Genomic DNA, 26,508 nt, shown 5'->3' with positions numbered 1-26,508 from the left:
ATTCGGGAGTTCTTCCAAGAAAATTGCTGCTCCAGTCGCCAGTGGGCAGTTCCCCAGAAAGAGGAGTAGAAGCGCTGATTTTATTTCTGATCCTAATAGAGGGGCTTTTGATTAGCATTTACAAGAAGTGAGTAGCAAACAATGATCAGGACTAGAGGGGCCCTGTCTCCAGCCAGGTGGAGGAAAGGGATAACCAGGTTTGCTAGAATGTGTGGATCCAATGGCCTGGCACATAAGACCCTCAAGAGTATAAAGCTTTAGTGGACACTGGTGCACAGGGCACCCTAATGGCATCAAACGATATAGGGGCAGAAACCATCAGTATTGCTGGAGTGACAGGAAGATCCCAAGAGCTAACTGTATTGGAGGCCGAAGTGGGCCTAACCGGGAATGAGTGGCAAAAGCACCCCAATGTGACTGGCCCAGAGGCTCCGTGCATCCTTGGCATAGACTACCTCAGGAGAGGGCATTTCAAGGACCCAAAAGGGTACAAGTGGGCTTTTGGTGTAGCCGCCTTGGAGACGGAGGAAATTAAACAGCTGTCTACCTTGCCCCATCTCTCAAAGAACCATTCTGTTGTGGGGTTGCTGAAGGTCAAAGAACAACAGGTGCCGATCACCACCACAACAGTGCACCGGTGGCAATTCTGCACCAACCGAGATTCCCTGATTCCCATCCAGGAGCTCATTCGTCGACTGGAGAGCTAAGGAGTGTTCAGTAAGACCCACTCACCCTTTAACAGTCCCATATGTCCAGCGTGGAAGTCTAATGGAGAGTGGAGGCTAACAGTAGATTATCATGGCCTGAACGAATTCACTCGACCGTTGAGTGCTGCTGTGCCAGACATGCTAGAACTTCAATACGAACTGGAGTCAAAAGCAGCCAATTACTACGCCACACTTGATATTGCTAATGTTTATTATCATCCCTCTAACAGTAGAGTGCAGGCCACAGTTTGCTTTTACTTGGAGGGGCATCCAGTACACCTGGAATCGACTGCCCCAGGTGTGGAAACACAGCCCTACCATTTGCCATGGAGTGATCCAGACTGCACTGGAAAAGGGTGGAGCTCCAGAACACCTACAATACGTTGATGACATCATCGTGTGGGGCAACGTAGCAGAAGACGTCTTTGAAAAAGGAAAGAAAATAATCCATAAACTCGTGAAGGCCGGTTTTGCCATAAAAAAAAATAAAGGTCAAGGAACCTGCACGGGAGATCCAGTTCTTAGGAATGAAATGGCAAGATAGACATCGTCAGATCCCAATGGATGTGATGAACAAAATAGCAGCCATTTCTCCACCAACTAGCAAAAAGGAAACACAAGCATTTCTTGGGCGTTGTGGGTTTTTGGAGAATGCATATTCCAAATTACAGTATGATCGTAAGCCCTCTCTATCAAGTGACCTGGAAGAGTAATGATTTCAAATGGGGCCGTAAGAAATGACAAGCCTTTGAACAGATTAAACAGGAGTTAGTTCATGCAGTAGCCCTTGGGCCAGTCCGGGCAGGACAGTGCATTAAAAATGTGCTCTACACTGCAGCTGGGGAGAATGGCCCTACCTGGAGCCTCTGGCAGAAAGCACCAGGGGAGACCTGAGGTCGACCTCTAGGGTTTTGGAGTCAGGGATACAGAGGGTCCGAAGCCCGCTATACTCCACCTGAAAAAGAGATATTAGCAGCATATGAAGGGGTTCGAGCTACTTCTGAAATGATTGGTACTGAAGCACAGTTGCTCCTGGCACCCCGACTGCCAGTGCTGGGCTGGATGTTCAATGGGAGGGTCCCCTCTACACAACACACACAACACACGTCATCTGATTAACCAGTGAGGTCAAATAGGGAATTTCAGTTGCCCAGGAATCTTGGAAGTGATTATGGACTGGCCAGAAGGCAAAGATTTTGGAATATTACCAGAGGAGGAGGTGACATGTGCTGAAGAAGCCCCACTGTATAACAAACTGCCAGAAAATGAGAAGCAGTATGCCCTGTTCACTGATGGGTCCTGTCGTCTTGTGGGAAAGCATTGGAGATTGAAAGGTGCTGTATGGAGCCCTACACAAGTCACAGAAACTGCTGAAGGAGAGTCAAGTCAGTTTGCAGAAGTAAAGGCCATCCAGCTGGCATTAGACGTTGCTGAAAGAGAGAAATGACCAGAGGTCTATCTCTATACTGACTCCTGGATGGTGACAAATGCCCTGTGGGGGTGTTTACAGCAATGGAAGCAGAGCAACTGGCAGCGCAGAGGCAAACCCGTCTGGGCTGCTGCATTGCGGCAAGATATTGCTGCCCAGGTAGAGAACCTGGTTGTGAAAGTACTTCATGTGGATGCTCACGTCCCCAAGAGTCGGGCCACTGAAGAACATCGAAACAAACAGCAGGTAAATCAGGCTGCTAAGACTGAAGTGGCTGAGGTGGATCCAGACTGGCAACATAAGGGTGAATTATTTTCAGCTCAGTGGGCCCATGACACCTCAGTCCATCAAGGGAGAGATGCAACATACAGATGGGCCTGTGATTGAGGGGTAAAGCCTCTGTGTTGTTTTCGTGGTTCAGCCCCATTCGGCAACTAAACACCTCGCAGCCGCTCGCTCGCTCCCCCCGCCCCTGTGGGATGGGGAGAGAACTGGAAGAGCAAAAGCACAAAAAAACCCCTGTGGGTAGAGATAAGAACAGTTTGATAATTAAAACAAAATAATAATGATAATGATGTTTATTATAGTAATAACAGTAACAATAATAGAATAAAAAGGAAAATGGAAAAAGAAAAAAACCAGAAACACAAACAATACAAGTGCTCACCACCCACCACCCGACGCTGCCCGTCCCCGAGCCGCGATTGCTGCCTGCCTCCCCCGGCCAGCTCCTCCCAGTTAGCATATTTGGCATGACATTGCATGATATGGAATGTCCCTTTAGCCAGTTTGAATCCACTCTCTTAGCTGTGCCCCCTCCCCTCATAGCTTCTTGTGCACACGGCAGAGCATGGGAAGCTGGAAAAGTCCGTGACTAGTACAAGCACTACCCAGCAACAACTAAAAGATCGGTGTGTTATCAACATTATTTTCATACTAAATCCAAAGCACAGCACTATGCCAGCTGCAGTGAAGAAAATTGACTCTATCCCAGCAAAAACCATGATAGGAGGATAATCACTGAAATTTAAATATGGGGAGGCCTGGCAGACTGATTATATCACACTCGCACAAACATGCCAAGGCAAACGCCATGTGCTTACAGTGGTGGAAGCAACCACCGGATGGCTGGAAAGATATCCTGTGCCCCATGCCAGCACCCAGAACACTCTCCTGGGTCTGGAAAAAGAAGTCCTATCGCAACATGGCACCGAAGAAAGAACTGAGTCAGACAACAGGACGCATTTCCCGAACAACCTCCAAACATGTTTTGGCTGGGATAAAGTTAATTTTCTTCACTGTAGCTGGTATAGTGCAGATGATGCATTGATGTTTTAATTGTTGTTATGTAGCGTCTAAGTGTCGCTAAGTAACGCCTGTAGTAGGTAGGGACCTTGCCAGCTTCCCATGCTCTGCCAATTGGGCAAGAAGCTGGGAGGGGAGGGGCCACAGCCAAGGCAGCTGATCCAAGCTGGCCAATGGTATATTCCATACCATATGACGCCATGACCAGTACATTAACCGGGGGAGTTAGCACACGTGGGAGGTGGTTTCGGCTCAGGGACAGGCGTCGGGTTGGCGGGTGGTGAGCGGCTGCATCACGTGTTGTTTGTTTTGGTTGTTCATTCCCTTTTCCCCTCGCCCTGGGTTTCGCCTTTCTCTCGCTATTTTCGTTTTCATTGCATTATTATTGTTGCTGTTGTTATTATTGTTTTATTTTAATTATTAAACTCTTCTTATCTCAACCCTCGAGCTTTCTCACTTTTACCCTTCTGATTCTCTCCTCTATCCTGCCGGTGGGGGAGCGAGCGAGCGGCTGTGTGGGGCTTAGTTGCTGGCTGGGGCTAAACCACAACAACCTCATAGGCACCTGGGCCAAAAAGCACGGTATTGAGTGGGTGTATCACATCCCCTATCATGTACCAGTCTCCGGGAAAATCAAACGATGCAGTGGACTGTTAAAGACTACACAGAGAGCAATGGGGGGTAGAACATCCAAACACTGGGATACACATTTAGCAAAAGCCACCTGGTTAGTCAACAATAGGGGCTCTGCCAATCGAGCTAGCCCTGATCACTCAAAACTTTTATGTACTGTAGAAGGAGATAAAGTCCCTGTAGTGCACATAAAAAAAAAAATGCTGGGGAAGAAAGTCTGGGTTATTCCTGTCCTGTCTCTGGCAAAGGCAAACCCATTCATGGAGTTGCTTTCGCTCAATGACCTGGTTGCACTTGATGGGTGATGAGGGAGGATGGGGAAGTCCGAAGTGTACCTCAAGGGGATTTGATTTTGGGTGAGAATAGCCAATGAGTTGAAGTTCATGATGTTAACTGCTACGTAATTGTGGGATGATTACTGGGGGTGAGATTACCGAGGTTGAAATTATTGAGGCTAAAGTTATATCCACATCTCATAAGAGTTAACTTCCAGAAGAATGCGGTTGGCATGCTGGAAAGTGGTTCAGTGATTGTCCCCTATGCAACACCACCTGCACTCTTAGATGTTAGGAACACTGAGGGAGCTCGGTGTCCTAATCTAAGGGAGATAACTGGAGGAGGGAGTGAAGCGAAGGCTACATGGCCAAACTCATCCATAAATTGCTGCAGATCTGGGGGCTGGATGGAACCATGGAACCACGCCCGGACATCATGCCCTGTGGGTGAACTTTGCTCATTATAACCTCATTATAATACTAAAATACACGCCTCCATCCCAAAGTTACCCACCTCCAAGGTACGACCATCGCTCACTGAGCGTGCGCTCTGAATTTCTCTTAGTCTATACCTTTAAATCAAAGCGAGGAATTTCTACACCAATCAATAACGAAAGTATGTATGACTAGAGTCACTCAAGCTCCACCTAAACATAAAATAATATAAAAATGACCCCAAGAGAGAGGGACGTTAGGGAAGATACCATCGCTGACTACTGGGATCAGTTGATGGGCTGAACCTCTCTTCTCCCCCATAGGGACGCCTATTGGGTAAGACTCGAACACTTGGTTATACCAAGTGATTCCCTGGGAAATTTAGAGAACAAGGTTGTTGTTTTGTGTTTTAGCACTTTATACTTGCACGTGCTTTGCAGACAGCGTATTTATCACCATCAATCCGATAAGAACCTGTATTCCTGTTGCTTCAATAAACCGCACTATTAGTGAATCTGGCTGTGCAGCGCTATTGGGCTCGACTAGACTAATAGTGATCGTCCCGTTAGTGAATCCCTCGCAGACTAACAGTCTGTGCAAGTATGAATATATTGGAAACTAATGAAACATGGCTTGATATGTCTATGTTTTAAAACTACTGAGCACTTATTAATCTTTTGTACCACAGTAAGGCCAAGGTACAAGAAACAAGAAACTTCCTGTGGGAAACTCTAGCCCGGGAACGGCTAGCAGAAAGCGGGCATTGAAGTAGAAGGACAGGCTCAGGGTCGGAGCGACCTTGGGCCCAGCTGTTGTTGACCGGTAAAGGAGTGTGAGAAACAAGTAACTGCTAATTGCAAGGCTGAACATAAGAGATAAGCATGGGAGGAGTTGGCATCTACCTCCCAGCCAAGGATGAGCTATGCTTTTGCAAATATGTATGAGCTAATTTACGAACGGTATAAAAGATATTTGCTAATTGCCAATAAACGAGACTTGATGATCATCATCGGATGGTGCCTGTCTCCCGCTGGTTTTCCGTCACTTCCTTTCCTCTTAGAGCAGCACACCCATAAGCTTGGAATCTTGGCAGACCAAGAGATGCTGACAGAGCTCCTGGCTCCAGAGAGGATGTTCCTGAGTGGGACAGAGCACTGGATAATTTTTTGTAAAACAATTTAGCAAAACAGTGCAAGGATAATATCAACTATGTTTTTCAAGTTCTTCTTCCTCAGACTACTTCCTGTGCATGCTATCTAGTAAGCATACTTCCATATGGTTAAACACCACAAAACTAACAATAAAGTAAAATGGAAACATTAGAGCGTGTGTTGGTAAGCCGTACATTTTCCTTGACCTATATACATAGTTTGAATCCATTTGCAATATATTATTTGAATAAAAATAAAGAGCACATGTAAATGTTTTACTGCTTGCTTTCTGATGTGCATTCCTTTTATTTTTGGCATTATGGAGAATCACAGATGAATTTCAGTTTTGCTTTAGAAGTATATAGACTCTGCTATTTACCTGAAAATCAGTATGAGGATAAGATTAACCTTACTACCCATGCGCATACTGAACAACAATCAAATAATCAGCAAGAGAACGTGATGAATAAATTACTGTGTGTATTTCTACTCCACTGGGGAGACAACATTAGATAGTGATATAAGTATACAAAGTTTCATTATTGTATAATATAAGCCCCCAAACTCCTATGAGACTTCTAATTATACCCTTCACCCTCTTCTCCCCCCCCCTTTTTTAGTTAGCATTAAAAACAAAAAACAAAAACCTGACCAAAACCAAAAAACAGCCAACCCACTACATTTATTTCCATGAGGCTCAGTACAGGAGAAGCAAAAAGCCATTTAGTGCATAATACCGCTGAACTGTATAGAAATTAAGAAATTAAAAAATTTTCCTGATTCTTTAGGCCCTAATTTATAATTAACTAATTATTTTTCCTTCTTATTTCTAGAACATTTTTCGTTACAATTTCAACTACATGTTTAATCTTCATTGTTTTGTTGAGGTAAATAGTAAGAAAGCCTTTAACCATCCCCTTCTACTCTGAAATGCAGGTACTGGGGGTCCAGGATGAGTACTTCTTAACTGCAAAGAATAACTCGCAACAGATAAACTTCATAAAAATCAGAGATAAAGGAGTTCCCATGGGAGAAAGAGCTCTGGGGTAAATTATCCCTTCCTGCATGCAAATCACACAGCAGCTGAATCACAGACCACTAGTCTGGGGTGGTAGTGGGGTGTTGGTTTAAAAAAAAACAAACCAAGCAAGTAACTGCAAATTAAATATGTAAAAATTTGGTGATTGAGCTGAGTGCCTTTCCTAGCAAGAATTAGCTTACCGTGCTTGCCCTGTAGACCCACCCTGTCAGTACATCCAACTGAACTGACCTACGTAGGCACTAAAGATTACGTTTGTGTGAGTGTACTATCTGTATGGAAGTCACATTCACTATCAATAGATATTGCGCACCAACACTGAAAACACAAATGGGGTGGAGGAAATACTGGTTAGCTGAATCAGTCTCTTTCTACCTGTGTTAGGCAGATGGTGCAATTAAAAAGAGGAATCTTCTCAGCACATCCATTGTACTCCCACTGTCCATCTATCAAGCACAAATATATTTCTGGTTAACAGCATTCCATTAAACGAGCTAGAAGATGATGAAAAGGAGTTTTTTATTCCTAACAGCTACATATGATTTCTATTCAGTTGCAAAATCTATCCTTTTGGTTTCATATAATTGAAAAAGTGCTAGTGGAAAGTTAAAAAGAAAGTGCATTAAAAAGAGGAGGGAGAAGGGTAAGACAGGAAAAAAAGGATGATGAGGGAAAGCATTCAAATTTGCCTATTACAAATTGACTATGCACACTCCTGCAATTTCCAAAATTAGGACTCATTTATGAGGGCTGAACCAGCTCCTGTAATATGCAGAGCGTGTATTTCTGTATTCTTGCACAGTGGCACAAGGCACTGAGCCACAAATACATGATTCCAGCATTCACTTCTACAATCATACAGCTTTTGCAGCAAACCCAAACTAGTATGATTAACACTTTGGTACAATAAATTTATAAAGGGAGGAAAACAACTTCGTTTTACACAGAGGTGAAAAGAGGGGGGTAAAAGAGACAATTATCATATACAAATTTATTTGTTTAAAGTTTTATAGCTTTAAAGTAAACATTAATGCAAATTTAAATGGTGTAGGATCCAATCCAAGATCTATATTTAGGTTCTTAGCTGCCAATAAGTACATCAATTTCAATAGCTAGCATATGCTGCACTAGGTATGTAAAGCAAGGCATTATTATATTTAGATTGAATTCCCCAAATTTAACAAGCATATTCAACACTTCTGGCAAAACTGACTGTCTTGTGGCCACATAATGAGTTGCTGACAGAGACAGGGATCAAAGATGGAAGGATCCCTACAGCCCACCACACATAATTTACACAAAGAGGACCTAGTTCCAAAGAGATTTTTTACCTCATGGTAATCCAAGGCAGCATGTGCTACTGCTGCTTTCTATTCATGACTCTGCACTGTAAATCAAATGTTGGATTATTCTGGGACTGCTCACTATGAGAGTGCAAGTAGGGCAAGGGATGCAGAGGCTGGGGTAGTGGATAGTGCCATAGTTCAGCAGCACTCAGTGGGAGGGGGAGGTCCACATCCAAATAGTCTCTGGACAACAGCTTTGAACACTTTTCCAGCACTCTTCATTTTAAAGTCTATTACATTAATATTTCAGTCCTACCCATTGGTCTCTAACAGCATTGGGCTGCTGAATAGCAAGATGCTGTAAAAGCATGAAATATAGCACAGACTAACACTCAAAATGGCAAGATTCCATCAAAACAGAAGAAACATTTTAAAGTGCACAAGCCTTTCCCTTATTCTATAATTGGTTATGCTGAGGAAAAAAATTCTATACAGTGCAGAAAAAATGCTTTGCTCAGTCACTGATTTTATTTATAAACTGTAACAATGCTGGCACCAGTAACATATCATAACTGAGAAGACTTATTCTTGTTATTCATTACATACATCTGCTGATGCACTGAGGCATAATTAGGAGATGGAGATAAATACAGATGTCTGAATTTTGAGTGTGGTATGGTTTCGGTTAAGCACATTTTATTCAGCCTATCAAAGTATCTATAAACTCAATTTTCTGAGACAAAATTAATTCATGGTAAAAGTATGCATTACATTTTTGTTCTTCATAAGGAAAAGATACTGTTGCTTCTTTACACATAGTTTATAGAAGGGATGTTTTGTATTTTGTACAATACCATCAACTGTAAAGCCTAAAATTATGGCACACTTCTGTTTGGTTCCACAGTCACTTGGCATACTTATTTTAACAAACATTGTATTACAAATCTCTCAAACTCTGCAGCTGGTATAACCCTCTCTCTGTAAAATAGTTGCCAGCTGGTTTTAAACCACCATTTAAGTGAAGATATCTAGGGAAGGAAATAAGATTCTTTATGGTTGTGTAAGGGTTCTGTATAGCCTCTAGAAGGTGCTACTGGTGAAATGAGGAAGAAGTTTTCTGTTTAGTACATGTGTAAAAGTAGAACTTGGTTATGGATCCCCCCCCCCGCCCAGCAAATTGGTGATCAGCTTATCCATTCTGCTCTTTTTTAAAACAAGTAAGGACAGATGAAATGCTCAGATTACCAAGCCCTTTTTCTTATTGGCAGAGACTAGTCAGGGTTCTGAGAAAATGTTTTCAGAGTTGTAACTTCTGAATATGAAATTTTTTCTGAGATATGTGGTTGACTACATCTTTCTGAATATGTGTAATATTCTCACATTCAACATTTACTATCAGCTTAATCTTTCATGAATAAAATCATAATGAGGAAAGCTTGATAATATTTTTTGCTCCCTCCCAGAGTTAACAAATTAATTCTTCTGTATTTTTGATGTAAAGTAGAACTCAAATTGCTTTGCTTCTGTCATTGTTCATAACAACTTACTTTCACTATTGCATAACAAATCATTCAGAGTATCTAGTAGTCTATTCCTTGTGTGGGTTTATTTAAAAAAAGAACACCTTTAATGATAACTATGAAGAAAAGAATAAATTCAGAGTTTAGTGCTATTTAATGATTTGATAAATTGCAAGGATTACATTGCTACCCTCCCCTGGAATGAATCAGGGCAGCCTTAGGTTATTTTACCAGTAGCTAACTTGGACCATCTAGGTCATTCTTGTGCTTGGAAGTAATCAAATGCACAAAAACTTGATTGCCTGTGGCAGTCTTTTTCCCAGACATCTACCCTGGGGAGAGCCCAAGCTGCCTGGTGCACTGAATTCATGGAATGTGCAACTCCTGGACCCAAATGGGCTACCACATGTTGGTATATCATTCCTCTTTTTTTTGAAGCATCTCTTATGAAAGTTAATTAAAACCTCCAGTGCACTGCTGCTTTATACTTGAAAACCACCATTAAGCAATAGCAGGAGATGCCTGTTGTAGTTAACAAACCCTTACAAGCAGCTTTATTGCAGTTTCAGATTATTTGCTAACTGACTGGGATGTATTTCATGAATTGCAAGCTTATTAACTTGATGAGAAGTTTCAGTCTGGATGCAGGAATTGCAGGTGGAGAGTTTTTTAATTTGTCGGTGTGGGGTTTTTTTTGTCTCCAAAAGAGTGCCATTTATCCTCCTACCATTTTGAAACTGGTAATTAATAGTTCACCATCACTTGGGAGATTCATGTTTATCTATTCTTCGTAGACATTGCAGAGTAATTATCAAGAAATATGTTATAGTTTCAGATAAAATTATAGTCTTATATTTCTTACACATTTTATCACATTATTTGTCTTTAAATTAACCAGAATTGAATAACTGAAAATTATAAATTGTTGGTGACTCAAACAGTGAAAGCCAAGCAAATTTATATGAAAATCATAATAATCATGCTGTCCTTTTGTAGAATTTACTTGAAGCTATGAAAATTACCTGAAAGGGAGAGTGGAGCACTCCTTTATATTTCCTTCCCTCTTTTATGTCAATATTGCTCTTTCTTCTGTTGCACTTCTTCCTATCCCATACCCCATTTCTTTTCCCAAGTTTTCCTTTCTCTTTTCCTCAGGGGGATTATGGTATCACTGTCTTGCATTCCTGTTGTTTCTTCCCATCTATAGTTATCTTAACGACTTGGACCGCATAGCAGATTTGGCCTATCTGCCAACTCAGCAAGATGTGCTTAGAGTTCGAGTCCCAACAACAGGGATCATTGAATATCCATTCGACTTACAAAGCATCATTTTCAGGTAGAAAAAAAGTTTAACACCCGTTTCCTTTGTTTCTTTTGTTTCCTTTTACATTAGTAATAGCTTGTATAGGATATTTGTTAAAAGTACAAATTATTCAATATTTTTAAAATTTGAGCTTGTTCATTTTATTTTCATGTTTTTGTCCATATATGTTTAGCAGCTGTTGTTAAAGATGGCAAAAGGATGAGAGACAAAGACTTGTCTTTTTCTGAAGGTAGTTATTATTGATAGAAAGACTGGAAGTCATTTTTCAATAAAATGAGTATATCAGTTTTATTAGGAATAATAAATTATGAAATGTAAAGGTACCACTTCTGTACTTGATTTTTAGAGAGAAGTGACATTTTGTAAGTTTAACATCACTCCTACAAATAATTCTCCCCACAGCTCATTTTGAGTGTAAATACAATTGCTTAAAAAATAACTATGCAATTACAATTTCAAGTTAGACACCCGAGCGTCTAGTTACACTGTGACCCATAATGAATTGGGAGTACACTCTGCCAGCAAATTTGAGTTTTTATTTTGACCATAGCAACTTCAGTAAATACAGATTGTGTTCTATTTATACTCTTAAAATTAGGCAGTCTTGACGAGTTTGGAATTTTGACTCTGGTAATTTCCTGGGAGAAAGGCAGGACACCAACTTAATTCTATGGATATGTGTTTCTGCAGGGCATACATTCTAGAATCATGGCTCAGAATTCAGAAAGCACATCAGACTAAAAAACAAATATGATAACCTGTTTATTTATAACACATTCCATTGGTCTTTAATACAAATGGTAAAATTTTTAAGAAAAACAAATCAAATTGTGTTTTCAACTAAATTCTTTAATTCAGTGTTCCATATGTGATTGTATGTTTCTCTGCTAAGGTATTTGCTGAATAGATATGGTCACTGTTAATTTTGCAGAATGGTGGATGTAGGAGGCCAACGATCGGAAAGAAGAAAATGGATACATTGCTTTGAAAATGTCACATCTATCATGTTCCTAGTAGCGCTCAGTGAATATGATCAAGTGCTTGTGGAGTCAGACAATGAGGTAAGCATATATCAGCATAAATCACTAAAATTAATTTTAAATATTATTTAAAATTTTATTAAAGCACAAATTTGTAGAGAGCTTCAGTAGAAATGTGTCTTTTTTTACTTAATTATTTGGATATTTAATTTGTTGGACCAGTAAAGTATAATGATAGATTGAATACTTCATGCTAAACAGCAAAAATTGAACTTGTTAGTTCTTTTCATACATTTTCAAAGCAGAATGGCTTGTCCAGTCCTGGCTGTTTTCCAAAGGTCTACCAGCAGTTGTATGCAACTACATGTAATGAAATGAGAAGATCTACAGGGATTAAAAGGCTTATCCTTATAACATAAAATTCAGACATATATCAGCATTGTTTAGGTTGGAAAGGACCTTTAAGATCATCGAGTCCAACCATGAACCTAGCACTACCAAGTCCACCACTAAAACATGTCCCTAAGCACCACGGCTACACATCTTTTAAATACTTAAAGGGATGGTGACTGCCCACTTCCCTGGGCAGTCTGTTCCCCAAGTATACCCCTTGATAGCCTTGATATCCCCTTCGGTGAAGAAATTATTCCTAATATCCAAGCTAAACCTGGCACAACTAGAGGCCATTTCCTCTTGTCCTATCGCATGTTATTGGGAGAAGAGACCAACACCCACCTCACCACAACCTCCTTTCAGGTAGTTGTAGAGTGATAAGGTCTCCCCTCAGCCTCCTCTTCTCCAGACTAAACAACCCCAGTTCCCCCAGCTACTCCTCATAAGAATTGCTCTCTAGACACTTCACCAGCTTCACTGCTCTTCTCTGGACACGCTCCAGCACCTCAATGTCCTTCTTGTAGTGAGGGGCCCAAAACTGAACACAGTATTTGAGGTGTGGTCTCACCAGTGATATTCCTGATACAAGCCAGAATGCTGTTGGCCTTCTTGGCCACCTGGACACACTGCTGGCTCATGTTCAGCCAGCAGACCCCAGATCCTTTTCCTCCAGGTAGTTTTCCAGCCACTCTTCCCCAAGCCTGTAGCGTTACCTGGGGTTGTTGTAACCAAAGTGCAGGACCCGGCACTTGGCCTTGTTAAACCTCATACAATTGGCCTCGGCCCATTGATCCAGCCTGACCAGGTCCCTCTGCAGAGCCTTCCTACCCTCAAGCAGATCAACAGTCCCACCCAACTTGGTGTCCTCTGCAAACTTACTGAGGGTGCACTCAATCCCCTCATCCAGATCATTGGTAAAGATATTAAGCAAGACTGGCCCCAACACTCAGCCCTGGGGAACCCCACTCGTGACCAACTGCCAACTGGATTTAGCTCCGTTCACCACAACTCTCTGGGCTCAGCCATCCAGCCAATTTTTTGCCCAGCGAAGAGTACACCTGTCTAAGCCATGAGCCTCCAGCTTCTCTAGGAGGATGCTGTGGGACACAGTGTCAAAGACTTTACTAAAGTCTCTCAAGGGAGAGATGCAACATACAGATGGGCCTGTGATAGAGGGGTAGACTTGACCATCGACAGTATTGCACCTTATTCATGAATGTGAAATATGGGCCGCAATGAACCAAGAAAAGTGGTTAAAGCCTCTGTGGTATGGGGGATGATGTCTGAAATATCAATATGGGGAGGCCTGGTAGATGACCTTTGACTAAACCGAGCAAAGTGCAGCAGTGATGGAACAAGGACTGACTTAAAGCATGCAACAATCCAAGACCACACGCACCATCTTTCCTGCCCGGAAAGACTGTTAGAATAGATGGAGCCCAAAATCAAAGACTAAATTAACTCAGTGGTCATTTTATGGACATTTGTTGTCTTTTTACAGACATTTTACAGGGGTGGTCCATAGACTAACGGAATGCTAAATGGTACCTGTGTGTATTATCAAAGGATGGGAAGGGGGAGGGGGGGTGGTTACTGAGGCTGTATTCAATAGGATGGGACCTGAGCGTGATGTAAATGGCATGGAATAAGGGATGGATACTGTCATGGTTTTACCTTGGATAGAGTTCCTTTTCTTCACCATCGCTGGCATAGTGCTGTGTTTTGGATTAATATAAGAATAATATTGATAACACGCTGATGTTTCAGTTGTTGCTAAGTAGTGCTTACACTAGTCAAGGACTTTTCCAGCTTCCCATGCTCTGCCAGGTGCACAAGAAGCCGGGAGGGGAGGGGATACAGCCAAGAGAGTGGATTCAAACTGGCCAAAGGGGTATTCCATATCATGTAACATCATGCCCAGTATGTTAACTGGGGGGAGTTGGCCGGGGGAGGGCAGTAGCAATCACGGCTCGGGGACTGGTGACATCAGTCGGCAGGTGGGGAGCAGTTGCTTCACTTGTTTTTTCTTTTTTAGCCCCCTTCCCGAGGTTTCACCTCTCTTTCTCTCTCGCTATTTTCCTTTTCAGTATATGATTATCATTACTATTACTATTACTATTATTATTACTATTTTATTTTCATTATTAAACGGTTCTTATCTCAACCCATGAGTTTTCTTACTTTTGCCCTTCGTATTCTCTCCCTCATCCCACTGGGGTGGGGGGCGTGAGCAAGCAGCTGTGTGGTGCTTAGTTGCTGACTGGGGCTACACCATATCAGTTCCTTATTAACATCAGTGAAAAACTTTTGGAACTTTTTGGTTTTCAGTTTTAAATATGTTCATAACTGTAATTAAAAGCATATTTTTAAGTCAGGCATAGAGAAACTTGTGGCACATTCCAGCAGCCTTAGGCCTGTGTTTCTCTAGCTCTTGGGTTAATCCAGCATGTCTTGTAGCTAAGCATGCATCTGGGCAGCTTAGTTTTGGCTTTCAGTAAGGTTTATCCTGTCTATTAGACCATTGTGAGACAGGTTAGTTTTCCCCTACTGATGATGTGTTGTTGCAATGGTAATCCTGTCCAGTACGAGAGGTACCACAAATTCAGACCCCTGGTGCATGCCTTTGGCTGAGGAGACACTGGTGCGAGGCTACCATGTGTGGGCTTGACTGAATGCCTCTAAGTCAGAATCCCACCTAGATGTAGTGATACCACAGCGCCACCAGCGCCTTGGTGGGCTTGCGACAGCTGGCCACCTGCCCCACATGGGGTGGGCCCAGTGTGAAGCGCTGCTCATGGTCGGGACCGGAGGGGTGGACAGATGCGGCGCTGCCTCTCCCCTGTCATGTACTGCATGATTGTGGGGCACCTGGCACTAAATCATTCATAGGTGTCCTGTGTCTGAGTCAGGGTTTCCTATGTAACAGAGCTGCTCACTTGCTGTGATCTATTGAGAATCAGCCCTTGACACAAAGTTTTGTAAAGAATAAAGAAGCATATATTTTAAAAAATAAAAAATGGCACCCATTTTTAAAAAGGGTAGAAAGGAGGACCCTGGGAACTACTGACCTGTCAGCCTCACCTCTGTGCTTGGGAAGATCATGGAACAGATACTCCTAGAAGCTATGCTAAGGCACATGGAGGACAGGGAGGTGATTAGAGACAGCCAGCATGGCTTCACCAAGGGCGAGTCTTGCCTGACCAACCTAGTGGCCTTCTATGATGGAATGACTACATCAGTGGACAAGGGAAGAGCTATGGATGTCATCTCTCTGGGCTTCTGTAAGGCCTTTGACATGGTCCCCCACAGCATCCTTTTCTTTAAATTGGCGAGATATGGATTTGATGGATGGACCATTCAGTGGATAAGGAATTGATTGGATGGTCGCATTCAGAGGGTAAATGGTCAATGGCTCAATGTCCAAGTGGAAACCGGTGACGGGTGGTGTTCCTCAGGGGTCCATATTGGGACCAGTACTGCTGAGTATCTTTATTAATGACATAGACAGTGGGATCGAGTGCACCCTCAGCAAATTTGCAGATGACACCAAGCTGGGTGGTGCAGTTGACATGCCAGAAAGATGGGATGACTTTCAGAGGGACCTGGATAAGCTCAAGAAGTGGGCCCATGTGAACATAATGAGGTTCAACAAGGCCAAGTGCAAGGTCCTGCACCTGGGTCAGGGCAACCCCCAGCATCAATACAGGCTGGGGGATGAAGGGATTGAGAGCAGCCCTGCAGAGAAGGACTTGGGGGTACTGGTGGATGATAAGCTGGACATGAGCTGGCAATGTGTGCTCGCAGCCCAGAAGGCCAACCGTATCCTGGGCTGCATACAAAGAAGCATGGCCAGCAGGTTGAGGGAGGTGATTCTGCCCCTCTACTCTGCTCTGGCGAGACCCCACCTGGAGCACTGCATCCATCTCTGGAGTCCTCAGCACAGGAAAGACATGGACCTGTTGGAGTGGGTCCAGAGGAGGGCCACAAAAATGGTCAGAGGGATGGAACACCTCTCCTATGAGGAAAGGCTGAGACAGTTGGGGTTGTTTAGCCTGGAGAAGACAAGGCTCCATGGAGACCTTATTGCAGCCTTTCAATATATAAAGGGGGCTTATAAGAAAGATGGGGACAGACTTTTTAATAGGGTCTGTTGCAATAGGACAAGGGGTAGTGGTTTTAAACTGAAAGAGGGTAGATTCAGACTAGATATAAGGAAAAAGATTTTTTAAGATGAGGGTGGTGAAACACTGGAACAGGTTGCCTGGAGAGGTTGTAGATGTCCCATCCCTGGAAACATTCAAGGTCCAGTTGGATGGGGCTCTGAGCAACATGATCTAGTTGAATATGTCCCTGCTCATTGCAGGGGGTTGGACTAGACGACCTTTAAAGGTTCTTTCCAACCCAAACAGTTCTATGATTCTATATAGATTATTTTTAGCATATCAGAACACTTCTTTATTCCCATCCTTTTCCCTTCTCTTCCAGTCCCAGAAAGCAAGAATATATTTATTTATTCCACATAAAGCAAAGTGCATTTTTGTCAGAATGTGGGTATGACAGAAATATGAAAGGTTTTAAATGTGTTAGTTCTCACCTTAAATTAAAAAATTTACAAAAAATATTATTCTTATTCCTCACTGTGATGTGACAAGTTCATTAAGGAAGACAGTAATTGAACTTAGGTACTTTGGTAACCTGTCAATGGATATTTTTTCACACTCTGCAAAATTCAAATAACCTTTGAACTGTGAAACAGTATTAAAATTTCAGCACCAAAGTGAGAGAGTGAGTGTAAATGCCCTATTTTTTTTTTCATATGGATAGTGTCAGTGTAATACTCTGATAGAATCCAATCCTTCTTTGATACTTGTGCCTGTCATCTGTGTAAGAGATCTGACTCAACAACTTGCAGTGTTCTGCTGCTCCTCTTACATTGCTTTCATGGCCTGATTAAACAGTATGGTTTTTGTAAGATGGCCTACTGTCTTCTTCTACTTAGTCCAATACATGATATTGCCTGAAGTCTTTTTCCTTGTAGTATGCTTTAACAAAGAAAACTATACTTTTTCAAAATATCTGTGTGATTCTTTTCAGTTAATACATTGTTTCATTAATCTCATTTTCATGTATAAATATAAATTTATAAGAATTATTATTTGCCATTCAGTGCATCTGTGTTTGTTTATATGGCCCTTCATCATTCTGAAACTGTTTGAGTTCTTAAGGCTCAGGTTTGTATTTTCAAAATGTAGTGCATGATAGACTTCCTGCTGTAAATCTGTTTCTTTCCTTGTTTAACTTATTCAAGAGAAATACATTTGGATTATAAATCAGATGAGGGTATAGTAAGTTGAGAGGTTTCGCTAGTGTATTTCAAGGGCTTTTGCTTACTGAGTATGTGTGGGATTGAGTTAGACACCATTTCTGACTTCATATCCTTAGAGGAGTTGTCTTCAACTTCTCTGTAAGGGGACATCATGCATAGAAATGAGACAAACATTCAGACTGTTTCAGAGGTTTCAAGCTGGAAGAAAAGCATACATAACTACCCAAGTTGTATTATATGATTCTTCTAACAACCAATGCTCAGAAACAATGTAATCTCTCCTCTCATAAGTATGTGTCTAGTTTGTACATAACTAAGCATCTCATTTTGGTGCATAAATAAAAAAATGTGAAAAATTGCTAAGGATAGCATATTTAAACATCCATTTCAAAAATTTCAGATTATGTACAGATTTGAAATGCTTCTCTCTTCTTAAATGAGTATGAAAGGGCAGATATTTAAGTGATCCAAAATATGCCCTTAATAATACAGTATGTCTATCTAGATTCATTGGTGGAAATGAGGTCAAAATTTGGTTCAGATAACATAATATATTCATTATATTATTAGTACTGTAAATTAAGTAAATCTTCCCTCGTTCTGATATGATGTGATGAAGGGAAACATAAGTTAAATTATCAGATATGTTTCACCTTTTCACTTTTACAGAAAAGTCTAACAATTAGTAGTGAGAGGAAAAATGAAGGAATCAGCTCTCTGATAAATTTATGATGTCTTATAGGTCAAATTTCCCCTGAGTTATACCAGTGGATCTGGAGAAACTTTGAGTTTTATCAAAAAGCAGAGTTTATAACTTATTTTTAAATAAGTTAATTTTTACATAAGTTAAACTTATTTTAAAATAAATTTATTTAAATCAACTTCTTTCCTTAAATAAAGGATTTTTCCTACATGAAGTATATTATTATTCCATATTCCAGGATAAGCTCATTTAAACACGGATCACAGGTAGCTCTTCTAAATATATAAAATCTCATGGTCTCAGGGCAATAAATACAGAAATGAGTTCTAGTTTTCCAGGACAACTAGCAATCTAGTAGACTAGAGGCAGCAGAGTATAGTTTTAAAATCTGGGTTCATAGAAAAGAGATTTTTGTGACCTTTGAAGAGCTTGTTAAGTAGTTAGTACTAATAGGAACGGCAAAACAAAGAATGGTATTTATTGATACTTGGACAAATGTCTTTTCCATGTTAACACACTAAAAGTCTGAGAGTTACATGATTTCATATAACGTCTGTAGGTCTATGGCTGTCTATAAAAGTGTGAGCTTTTTATGCAAAGGGATCTTTTTTGTGTGTGTGTTCCCAGAGGAAAACAGAAAAGGCACTTAGAACATGATTTCCTCAGTTCAGCTAAATTAATGGATTAAACAGTGCTAAATTTATAACAGGTTAAATGAAATTTTTAATTTTTTTGAGCTATCAGAAATCAAAAGTATTTTCTGAGATATCAATGGAGATTGAAAGGCTACAGAGGCAATGGATGGAATAAAATACTCATTGATAAAAGATGATTTTTAGAAGTAAAGCAGAACATCCTTTGGCCAAAATAATTGGGGAAGAAATGTCAGTTTAAATCATTTTGGTCAGTTAATATATTTTGGTTAAATATATATATATATAAAAATTATTGTAAAATGTGAGTTTCTAACAGGATTGGAGATAAATTTCACTAATCTTCAGAACTGTATTCTTTACACTTTGACTTTTCAGTAAGGAATTTCACTAGTACCCTATATATACATAATATGTATCATATATACACACACATATATAATATATCTATATTTACGCCTTAGGAAAACAATACTTTCTCCATTATTTTACTTGTTAAACAATTTGTTTTCGTTGATAAATGAAACCATATATGAACAAATCATCGAAATGTCTCTTTCTTTGTTGAAACAGTGTCAATGGTTTTAGCTGGGATAGAGTTAATTTTCTTCCTAGTAGCTAGTATAGTGCTGTGGTTTGGACTTAGCATGAGAATAATATAACATGCTGATGTTTTAGTTTTTGCTAGGTAGTGCTTGTACTAGTCAAGAATGTTTCCAGTCTCTCGTGCTCTGCCAGGTGCACAAGAAGCCGGGAGGGAAGGGGGCACAGCTAAGATAGCTGATGCAAACAGACCAAAGGGATATTACAAATCATATGATGTCATGCCCAGTATATGAACTGGGGGGAGTTGGCCAGGGGAAGCAGCTCAGGGACCGGCAGCATCGGTCGGCGGGTGGTGAGCAGTTGCATCAATTGTTGTTAGGGTTTTTTTCCATCATCCCAAGGTTTCACATCTCTCTCTCTCTCGTTATTTTCTTTTTCATTATATTACTATTATTATTATTGTTGTTTTTACTGTTTTATTTTAATTATTGAGCTGTTCTTATCTCAACCAATGAGTTTTCTTACTTTGGCCCTTCCGATTCTCTCCCCCATCCCATAGGGGTGGGGGGAGAGAGCAAGCAGCTCTGTGGTATTTAGTTGCTGACTGGGGCTAAACCACAACAGTCCTTTTTTGGCACCCAATGTGGGGCTTCTTCAGCACGTGTCACCTCCTCCTCTGGTGATAATCCAAAATCTTTGCCTTCTGGCCACTCCATAATCACCTGCAAGATTCCTCGGCCACTGGGGTTTCCTATTTGAGCCCGCTAGGTGATCAGTGCAACCCATTTACTCCATGTAGCATCAGTTGCATGATGTGTAGAGGGGATGTTTCCTTTGAACATCTAGCCCAGCACTGGCAGTCAGGGTGCGAGGATCAACTGTGCTTCAGTACCATCCACTTCTGAAGCAGCTCGAACCCCTTCATATGCTGCCAATATCTTTTTCAGTTGGAGCATGATGTGCATGTGTCAAAGTCCCTTGACCTTTCTTTGTTTTATGGTAAAACCAGCCTTCAGAAGGATTTGGATTATTTTCTTCCCTTTCTCTATAACTTCTTCTGCTGTGTTGCACCACATGACTATATCATCAGTGCACTGTCGGTGTTCTGGAGCTCCACCCTGTTCCAGTGTGGTATGGATCAGTCCATGGCAAATGGTAGGGCTACATTTCCAGCAGTCCTGGGGCAGTCGATTCCAGGTGTACTGGACACCCCTCCAAGTGAAAGCAAACTGTTGCCTGCACTCTGCTACCAGAGGGATTGAGAAAAATGCATTAGTGATATCAGTCGTGGCATACCACTTGGCTGCCTTTAACTCCAGTTCGTATTGAAGTTCTAGCATGTCCGGCACAGCAGCAAATTTCCTGGAAGAACCTCCGTCAGTGATTGCTTTCCTTGCAGCTCACATACCCATGTGTCTAGTTTCCAGGTAGATTTTTCCATCCTACTTCCTTATGTCCTGTTCATGGTCATGCAAGTAAAACCATAGAGTGGCCCATGGTATGTATCCTCTCTCTTGAACAAAGGGATGCTGATGACTGAGATACTGGTCTGTACAGGTGGGGAGTAGGACATACCTTCTTTAAGTTGCTGGACCTCCTGGGACAGTTTCTCCACTGCCAAGATGAGGAAGGAAGAAATATTTGCTTTGTAATCCCGGAGTCTATCAATCACATGCCCCACCATTGGTGCTTCTTCATCTTTCCAGGACATTACTGCCAATGAGTTTGCACGTGAAGATGGTACGCTCCGTACAAACTTCCACCACATGGGTCCTATGCATTGGGCTTCAGCTGGGCCTTTGAGTGACTGTTCACTATCCAGGTCACCATAAATCACCTCAAGCATGGCTACTTCCCGTGGGTACTGGATACCTTTCTCCATGGTCGTCCATTTTCCTGGGCAATATGTAACATCTTCCTTGAAGGGATACCTTTCACACCGGACAGGGTTCGCCTCCAGAGGCTGAGGGTTTACAGCCCTTTTCCAATCACTATGTCAATGCCCCCTTCCCTAGAAAGGGATCCCAGCTGAGGCACTACTCCGTACAGGTGGGGAGCAGGACATATCTTCTTTGAGTTGCCGGACCCCTCGGGATAGTTTCTCCACAGCAGAGACTAGCAAGGAAGAGATATTTGTTTCATAATCCCTGAGTCTATCAATCACCTCTGCCACCGTTGGTGTCTCGTCCTCTCTCCAGGACATTACTGCCAATGAGTTTGCATGCGAAGATGGTGCGCTCCGTACAAACTTCCACCACATGGGTCGTGTGCACTCAGCTTCATCTGGATCTTTGGATGACCGTTGATCATCCAGGTCACCATAAATCACCTCAAACACAGCTAATTCCCTTAGATACTGGATGCCTTTCTCCATAGTTGTCCATTTTCCTGGGCGATATGTAACATCTTCTGTAAAGGGATACCTTTCCTTCACTCTGGACAGGAGTCACCTCCAGAGGCTGAGGGATTGTGGTTTTTTCCCCAATTGCTTTGTCAACGCCCCCTTCCCCAGAAAGGGATCCCAATTGTTTGGCTTCATTCCCCTCCAATTCCAGACTACTGTCCCCATTACCCCAGCATCGGAGCAGCCAGGTGACAATGTGCTCACCTGAACGACAGCCGAAATCTTTTCGTATATCCCGCAACTCACTCAAGGATAGGGATCGGGTAGTTTTGGTTTCTTGTACAAGTTCTTCCTCTTCCTCCTCCCCTTCTTGTGATGGCCCTGGTTCTTCATCAGCTCTTTCTTAGCGAGTTGACTTCCTCTTCCAAGGTTTCTTCCTGTGTATGGTGGCAACTGATACTGGCACCATTTGATCCTCTGTTTTGGGAGTTAGAGTGGCTACAGTGTTCATCGTCAGGGTTGGAATAGCTGCAGTGTTTGTCACGGGGGTTTGAGTGGCCCTAGTGCTTGTCGCTTTCCTTGTCCTTGTCTTTTTAGATCCAGAGGCCTTCTCTTCCCCTTGTGGGTATTGAATAATGTTGAACAGGGCCCGGTAGGCATGGGCCAGGCCTCAGCACATTGCAGTGATTTGCATCTCTTTAGAGTTGCCAGGGTCACAACATACTTCCTCCAAATATTCAACTAATTTTTCAGAATTCTGCACTTGTTCAGGGGTAAAGTCCCAAGACACTGGGGGTGCCCACCATCCTACGTATTTGCCCATACAATCCCACATACCCTGCCACTCATAGCTATCGAGCCTTGGGGCAGATCTCTGGATGATATTCTGTCGTGGTTTAGCGGGCAGCTCAACCCCACACAGTCGCTCGCTCCCTCCCCCACCGGTAGATGGTGGAGAGAATCAGAAGGGTAACGCTCGTGGGTTGGGATAAGAACAGTTTAATAATTAAAATTAAAAGAAACAACAACAGAAATGCAATGTAAAGGAGAACAACGAGAGGTGCAAAGCCCCGGGGGAGGGGGGAAGAGAAGGGAGGGGAGAGGGGGAACAAACAGCCGAAACAAACCGCCCGCGACGCAGCCGCCAGCTGACCCGGCGCCGCGCCGCTCCCTAGCCGCCAACTGCTCTCCCTTCATATACTGGTCATGGTGTCACATGGTATGGAATGAACATGCCATTGGCCAGTCGGGGTCAGCCGCCCCCACCATGGCCCTGCCCCTCCCAGCCCCCACCACCACCACGCGGCAGAGTGCGGGAAGCTGGAAAGGTAGCCGACCCGCCACGGTGAGGAGAATTAACCCCTTCTCAGCCAAAACCAGCACATTCACCCCTTATTCCATACCATTTACACCATGCCCAGGTCCCATACGATCCAATACAACCGTACCAACCACCACCCCTCCCCTTCCCATCCTTTAATATAATACACAGACATCATTCCCTTAGTTCATGCACCTTCCCTGTAAAAAGTCCATTGAGTTCACCCAGTCCATGACTCTGGGCTCCATCTGCCATATCAGTCTTTCAGGGTGGGAGAGATGGTGTGTGGCGTTGGGTTGCTGCATACCGAGTCAGTCATCATTCCATCACTGCTGCATGGCTTGTTTCATAGTTTATCTTCCATGGGTTGGGAGGCTCGTACTCTGATATCATTAATACAAGACAGAGGTGACACACAATATTATATAGCAGTTCACATTGTGCCATTCAGTTCATTGACTGTTTTCGCCCAAAATCAAATCCCCTTGAGGCACACATCGGATTTCTCCATCCTTCCCCATCACCCACCAAGTGCACCCAGGTCCTCGAGCAAAAGCAATCCCACGAGTGAGTTTGTCTTTGCCTGAGGCAGGAAGAACCCAGACTGTTTTGCCCAGCATACTTTTTGTGTGCACTACAGGGACTCTATCCCCTTCCACAGTATGTAGGATTTCTGACTGGGCAGGGCCAGCTCAACTGGCAGATGCCCTTGTGTTGACTAACCACGTGGCTTTTGCCAAATGTGTATGCCAGTGCTTGAATGTCCCACCCCCCATTGCTCTCAGTGTAGTGTTTAACAGTCCATTGCACCGTTCAGTTTTCCCAGAGGCTGGTGCGTGATAGGGGATGTGATACACCCACTCAATGCCATGCTCTTTGGCCCAGGTGTCTGTGAGGTTATTTCAGAAATGAGTCCCATTGTCTGACTCAATTCTCTCTGGGGTGCCATGTCACCACGTGACTTGTTTTTCAAGACCCAGGATAGCGTTCCGGGCAGTGGCGTGGGGGACAGGATATGTTTCCAGCCAGCCGGTGGTTGTTTCTACCATTGTAAACAAATGGCGCTTGCCTTGACGGGTCTGTGGGAGTGCGATATAGTCAATTTGCCAAGCCTCCCCATATTTAGATTTCAGCCATCGTCCCCCATACCACAGAGGCTTTACCTGCTTTGCTTGCTTGACTGCAGCACATGTGTCACATTCGTGGATAACCTGTGCAATAACATCCATGGTCAAGTCCACCCCTCGATCACGAGCCCATCTGTATGTTGCATCTCTCCCTTGATGGCCTGAGGTGTCATGGGCCCACCGAGCTAGAAATAGTTCACCCTTATGTTGCCAGTCCAGATCCACCTCAGCCACTTCAATCTTGGCAGCCTGATCTACCTGCTGTTTGTTTTGTTATTCTTCAGTGGCCCGACTCTTGGGGATGTGAGCATCCACATGCCGTACCTTTACAACCAGTTTCTCTAGCCGGGCAGCAATATCTTGCCACAATGTGGCAGCCCAGATGGGTTGGCGTGTGCGCTGCCAGTTGCTCTGCTTCCGTTGCTGTAACCACACCCACAGGGCAATTGCCACTATCCAGGAGTCAGTATAGAGATAGAGCACTGGCCACTTTTCCTGTTCAGCAATGTCTAAGGCCAGCTGGATGGCCTTTACTTCTGCAAACTGGCTCGATTCACCTTCTCCTTCAGCAGTTTCTGCTACTTGTCGTGTAGGACTCCATACAGCAGCCTTCCATCTCTGGTGCTTTCCCACAAGGTGACAGGACTCATCAGTGAACAGGGCATACAGCTTTTCATCTTCTGACAGTTCGTTATACAGTGGGGCTTCTTCAGCACGTGTCACCTCCTCCTCTGGTGATAATCCAACGTCTTTGCCTTCTGGCCAGTCCATAATCACTTCCAAGATTCCTGGGCAACTGGGGTTTCCTACTCGAGCCCGCTGGGTGATCAGTGCAACCCATTTACTCCATGTAGCAACAGTTGCATGGTGTGTAGAGAGGACGTTTCCTTTGAACATCCAGCCCAGCACTGGCAGTCGCGGTGTCAGGAGCAACTGTGCCTCAGTACCAACCACTTCTGAAGCAGCTCGAACCCCTTCATATGCTGCCAATATCTCTTTTTCAGTTGGAGTATAGCGGGCTTCGGACCCTCTGTATCCCCGACTCCAAAACCCTTGGGGTCGATCTCAAGTCTCCCCTGGTGCTTTCTGCCAGAGGCTCCAGGTAGGGCCATTCTCCCCAGCTGCGGTGTAGAGCACATTCTTTACATCTTGTCCTGCTCAGACCAGCCCAAGGGCTACTGCATGAACTATCTCCTCTTCAGTCTGTTCAAACTCTTATGGCTGCTCAGGGCCCCATTTGAAATCATTCTTCTTCTGGGTCTGTTCATAAAGAGGGCTTACAATCAGACTGTAATTTGGAATATGCATTCTCAAAAAATCCACAACACCTAAAAAAGCTTGTGTCTCCTTTTTGCTAGTTGGTGGAGACACGGCTGCTTTTTTGTTAACCACATCCATTGGAATCTGACGACGACCATCTTGCCATTTGATTCCTAAGAACTGGATTTCTCGTGTAGGTCCCTTTACCTTACTTTGTTTTATGGCAAAACCAGCTTTCAGAAGGATTTGGACTATTTCCTCTCCTTTCTCAAAATATTCTTCTGCTGTGTTGCCCCACACAATGATGTCATCCACCTACTGAAGGTGTTCTGGAGCTTCTCCCTGTTCTAGTACAGTCTGAATCAGTCCATGGCAAATGGTAGGACTGTGTTTCCACCCCTGGGGCAGTCCATTCCAGGTGTACTGGACGCCCCTCTATGTGAAAGCAAACTGTGGCCTGCACTCTGCTGCCAGAGGGATTGAGAAGAATGCATTAGCAATATAAATTGTAGCATACCACTTTGACTCCAGTTCGTACTGAAGTTCTAGCATGTCTGGCACAGCAGCACTCAACGGTGGAGTGACTTCATTCAGGCCACGATAGTCTACTTGTTAGCCTCCACTCTCCATTAGACTTTCGCACTGGCCATATGGGACTGTTAAAGGGTGAGTGGGTCTTACTGATGACTCCTTGGCTTTTCACTCATTGAATGAGCTCATGGATGGGGATCAGAGTCTTGGTTGGTACGAT

The 26,508-nt window shown here is 43.0% G+C and overlaps 1 protein-coding gene across 5 annotated transcripts in view; it reads left to right on the top strand.

Moving 5' to 3' along the window:
- LOC135316367 (guanine nucleotide-binding protein G(q) subunit alpha) overlaps nucleotides 1–26,508 on the top strand; it is a 190,915-nt gene that overhangs the window by 139,193 nt on the left and 25,214 nt on the right. For all 5 annotated transcript variants that reach the window (XM_064469585.1, XM_064469583.1, XM_064469586.1 and 2 more), the window contains 2 exons: nucleotides 10,988–11,116; nucleotides 12,036–12,165. In XM_064469585.1, coding sequence (XP_064325655.1) covers nucleotides 10,988–11,116; nucleotides 12,036–12,165 — 259 coding nt within the window. The remainder of the gene's footprint in view (nucleotides 1–10,987; nucleotides 11,117–12,035; nucleotides 12,166–26,508) is intronic.

Source organism: Phalacrocorax carbo, chromosome 19, assembly GCF_963921805.1.
Source record: "Phalacrocorax carbo chromosome 19, bPhaCar2.1, whole genome shotgun sequence".
NCBI lineage: Eukaryota > Metazoa > Chordata > Aves > Suliformes > Phalacrocoracidae > Phalacrocorax > Phalacrocorax carbo.
Note: the sequence above shows the minus strand (reverse complement) of the source record. Positions and strands in the feature narration are given on the sequence as shown.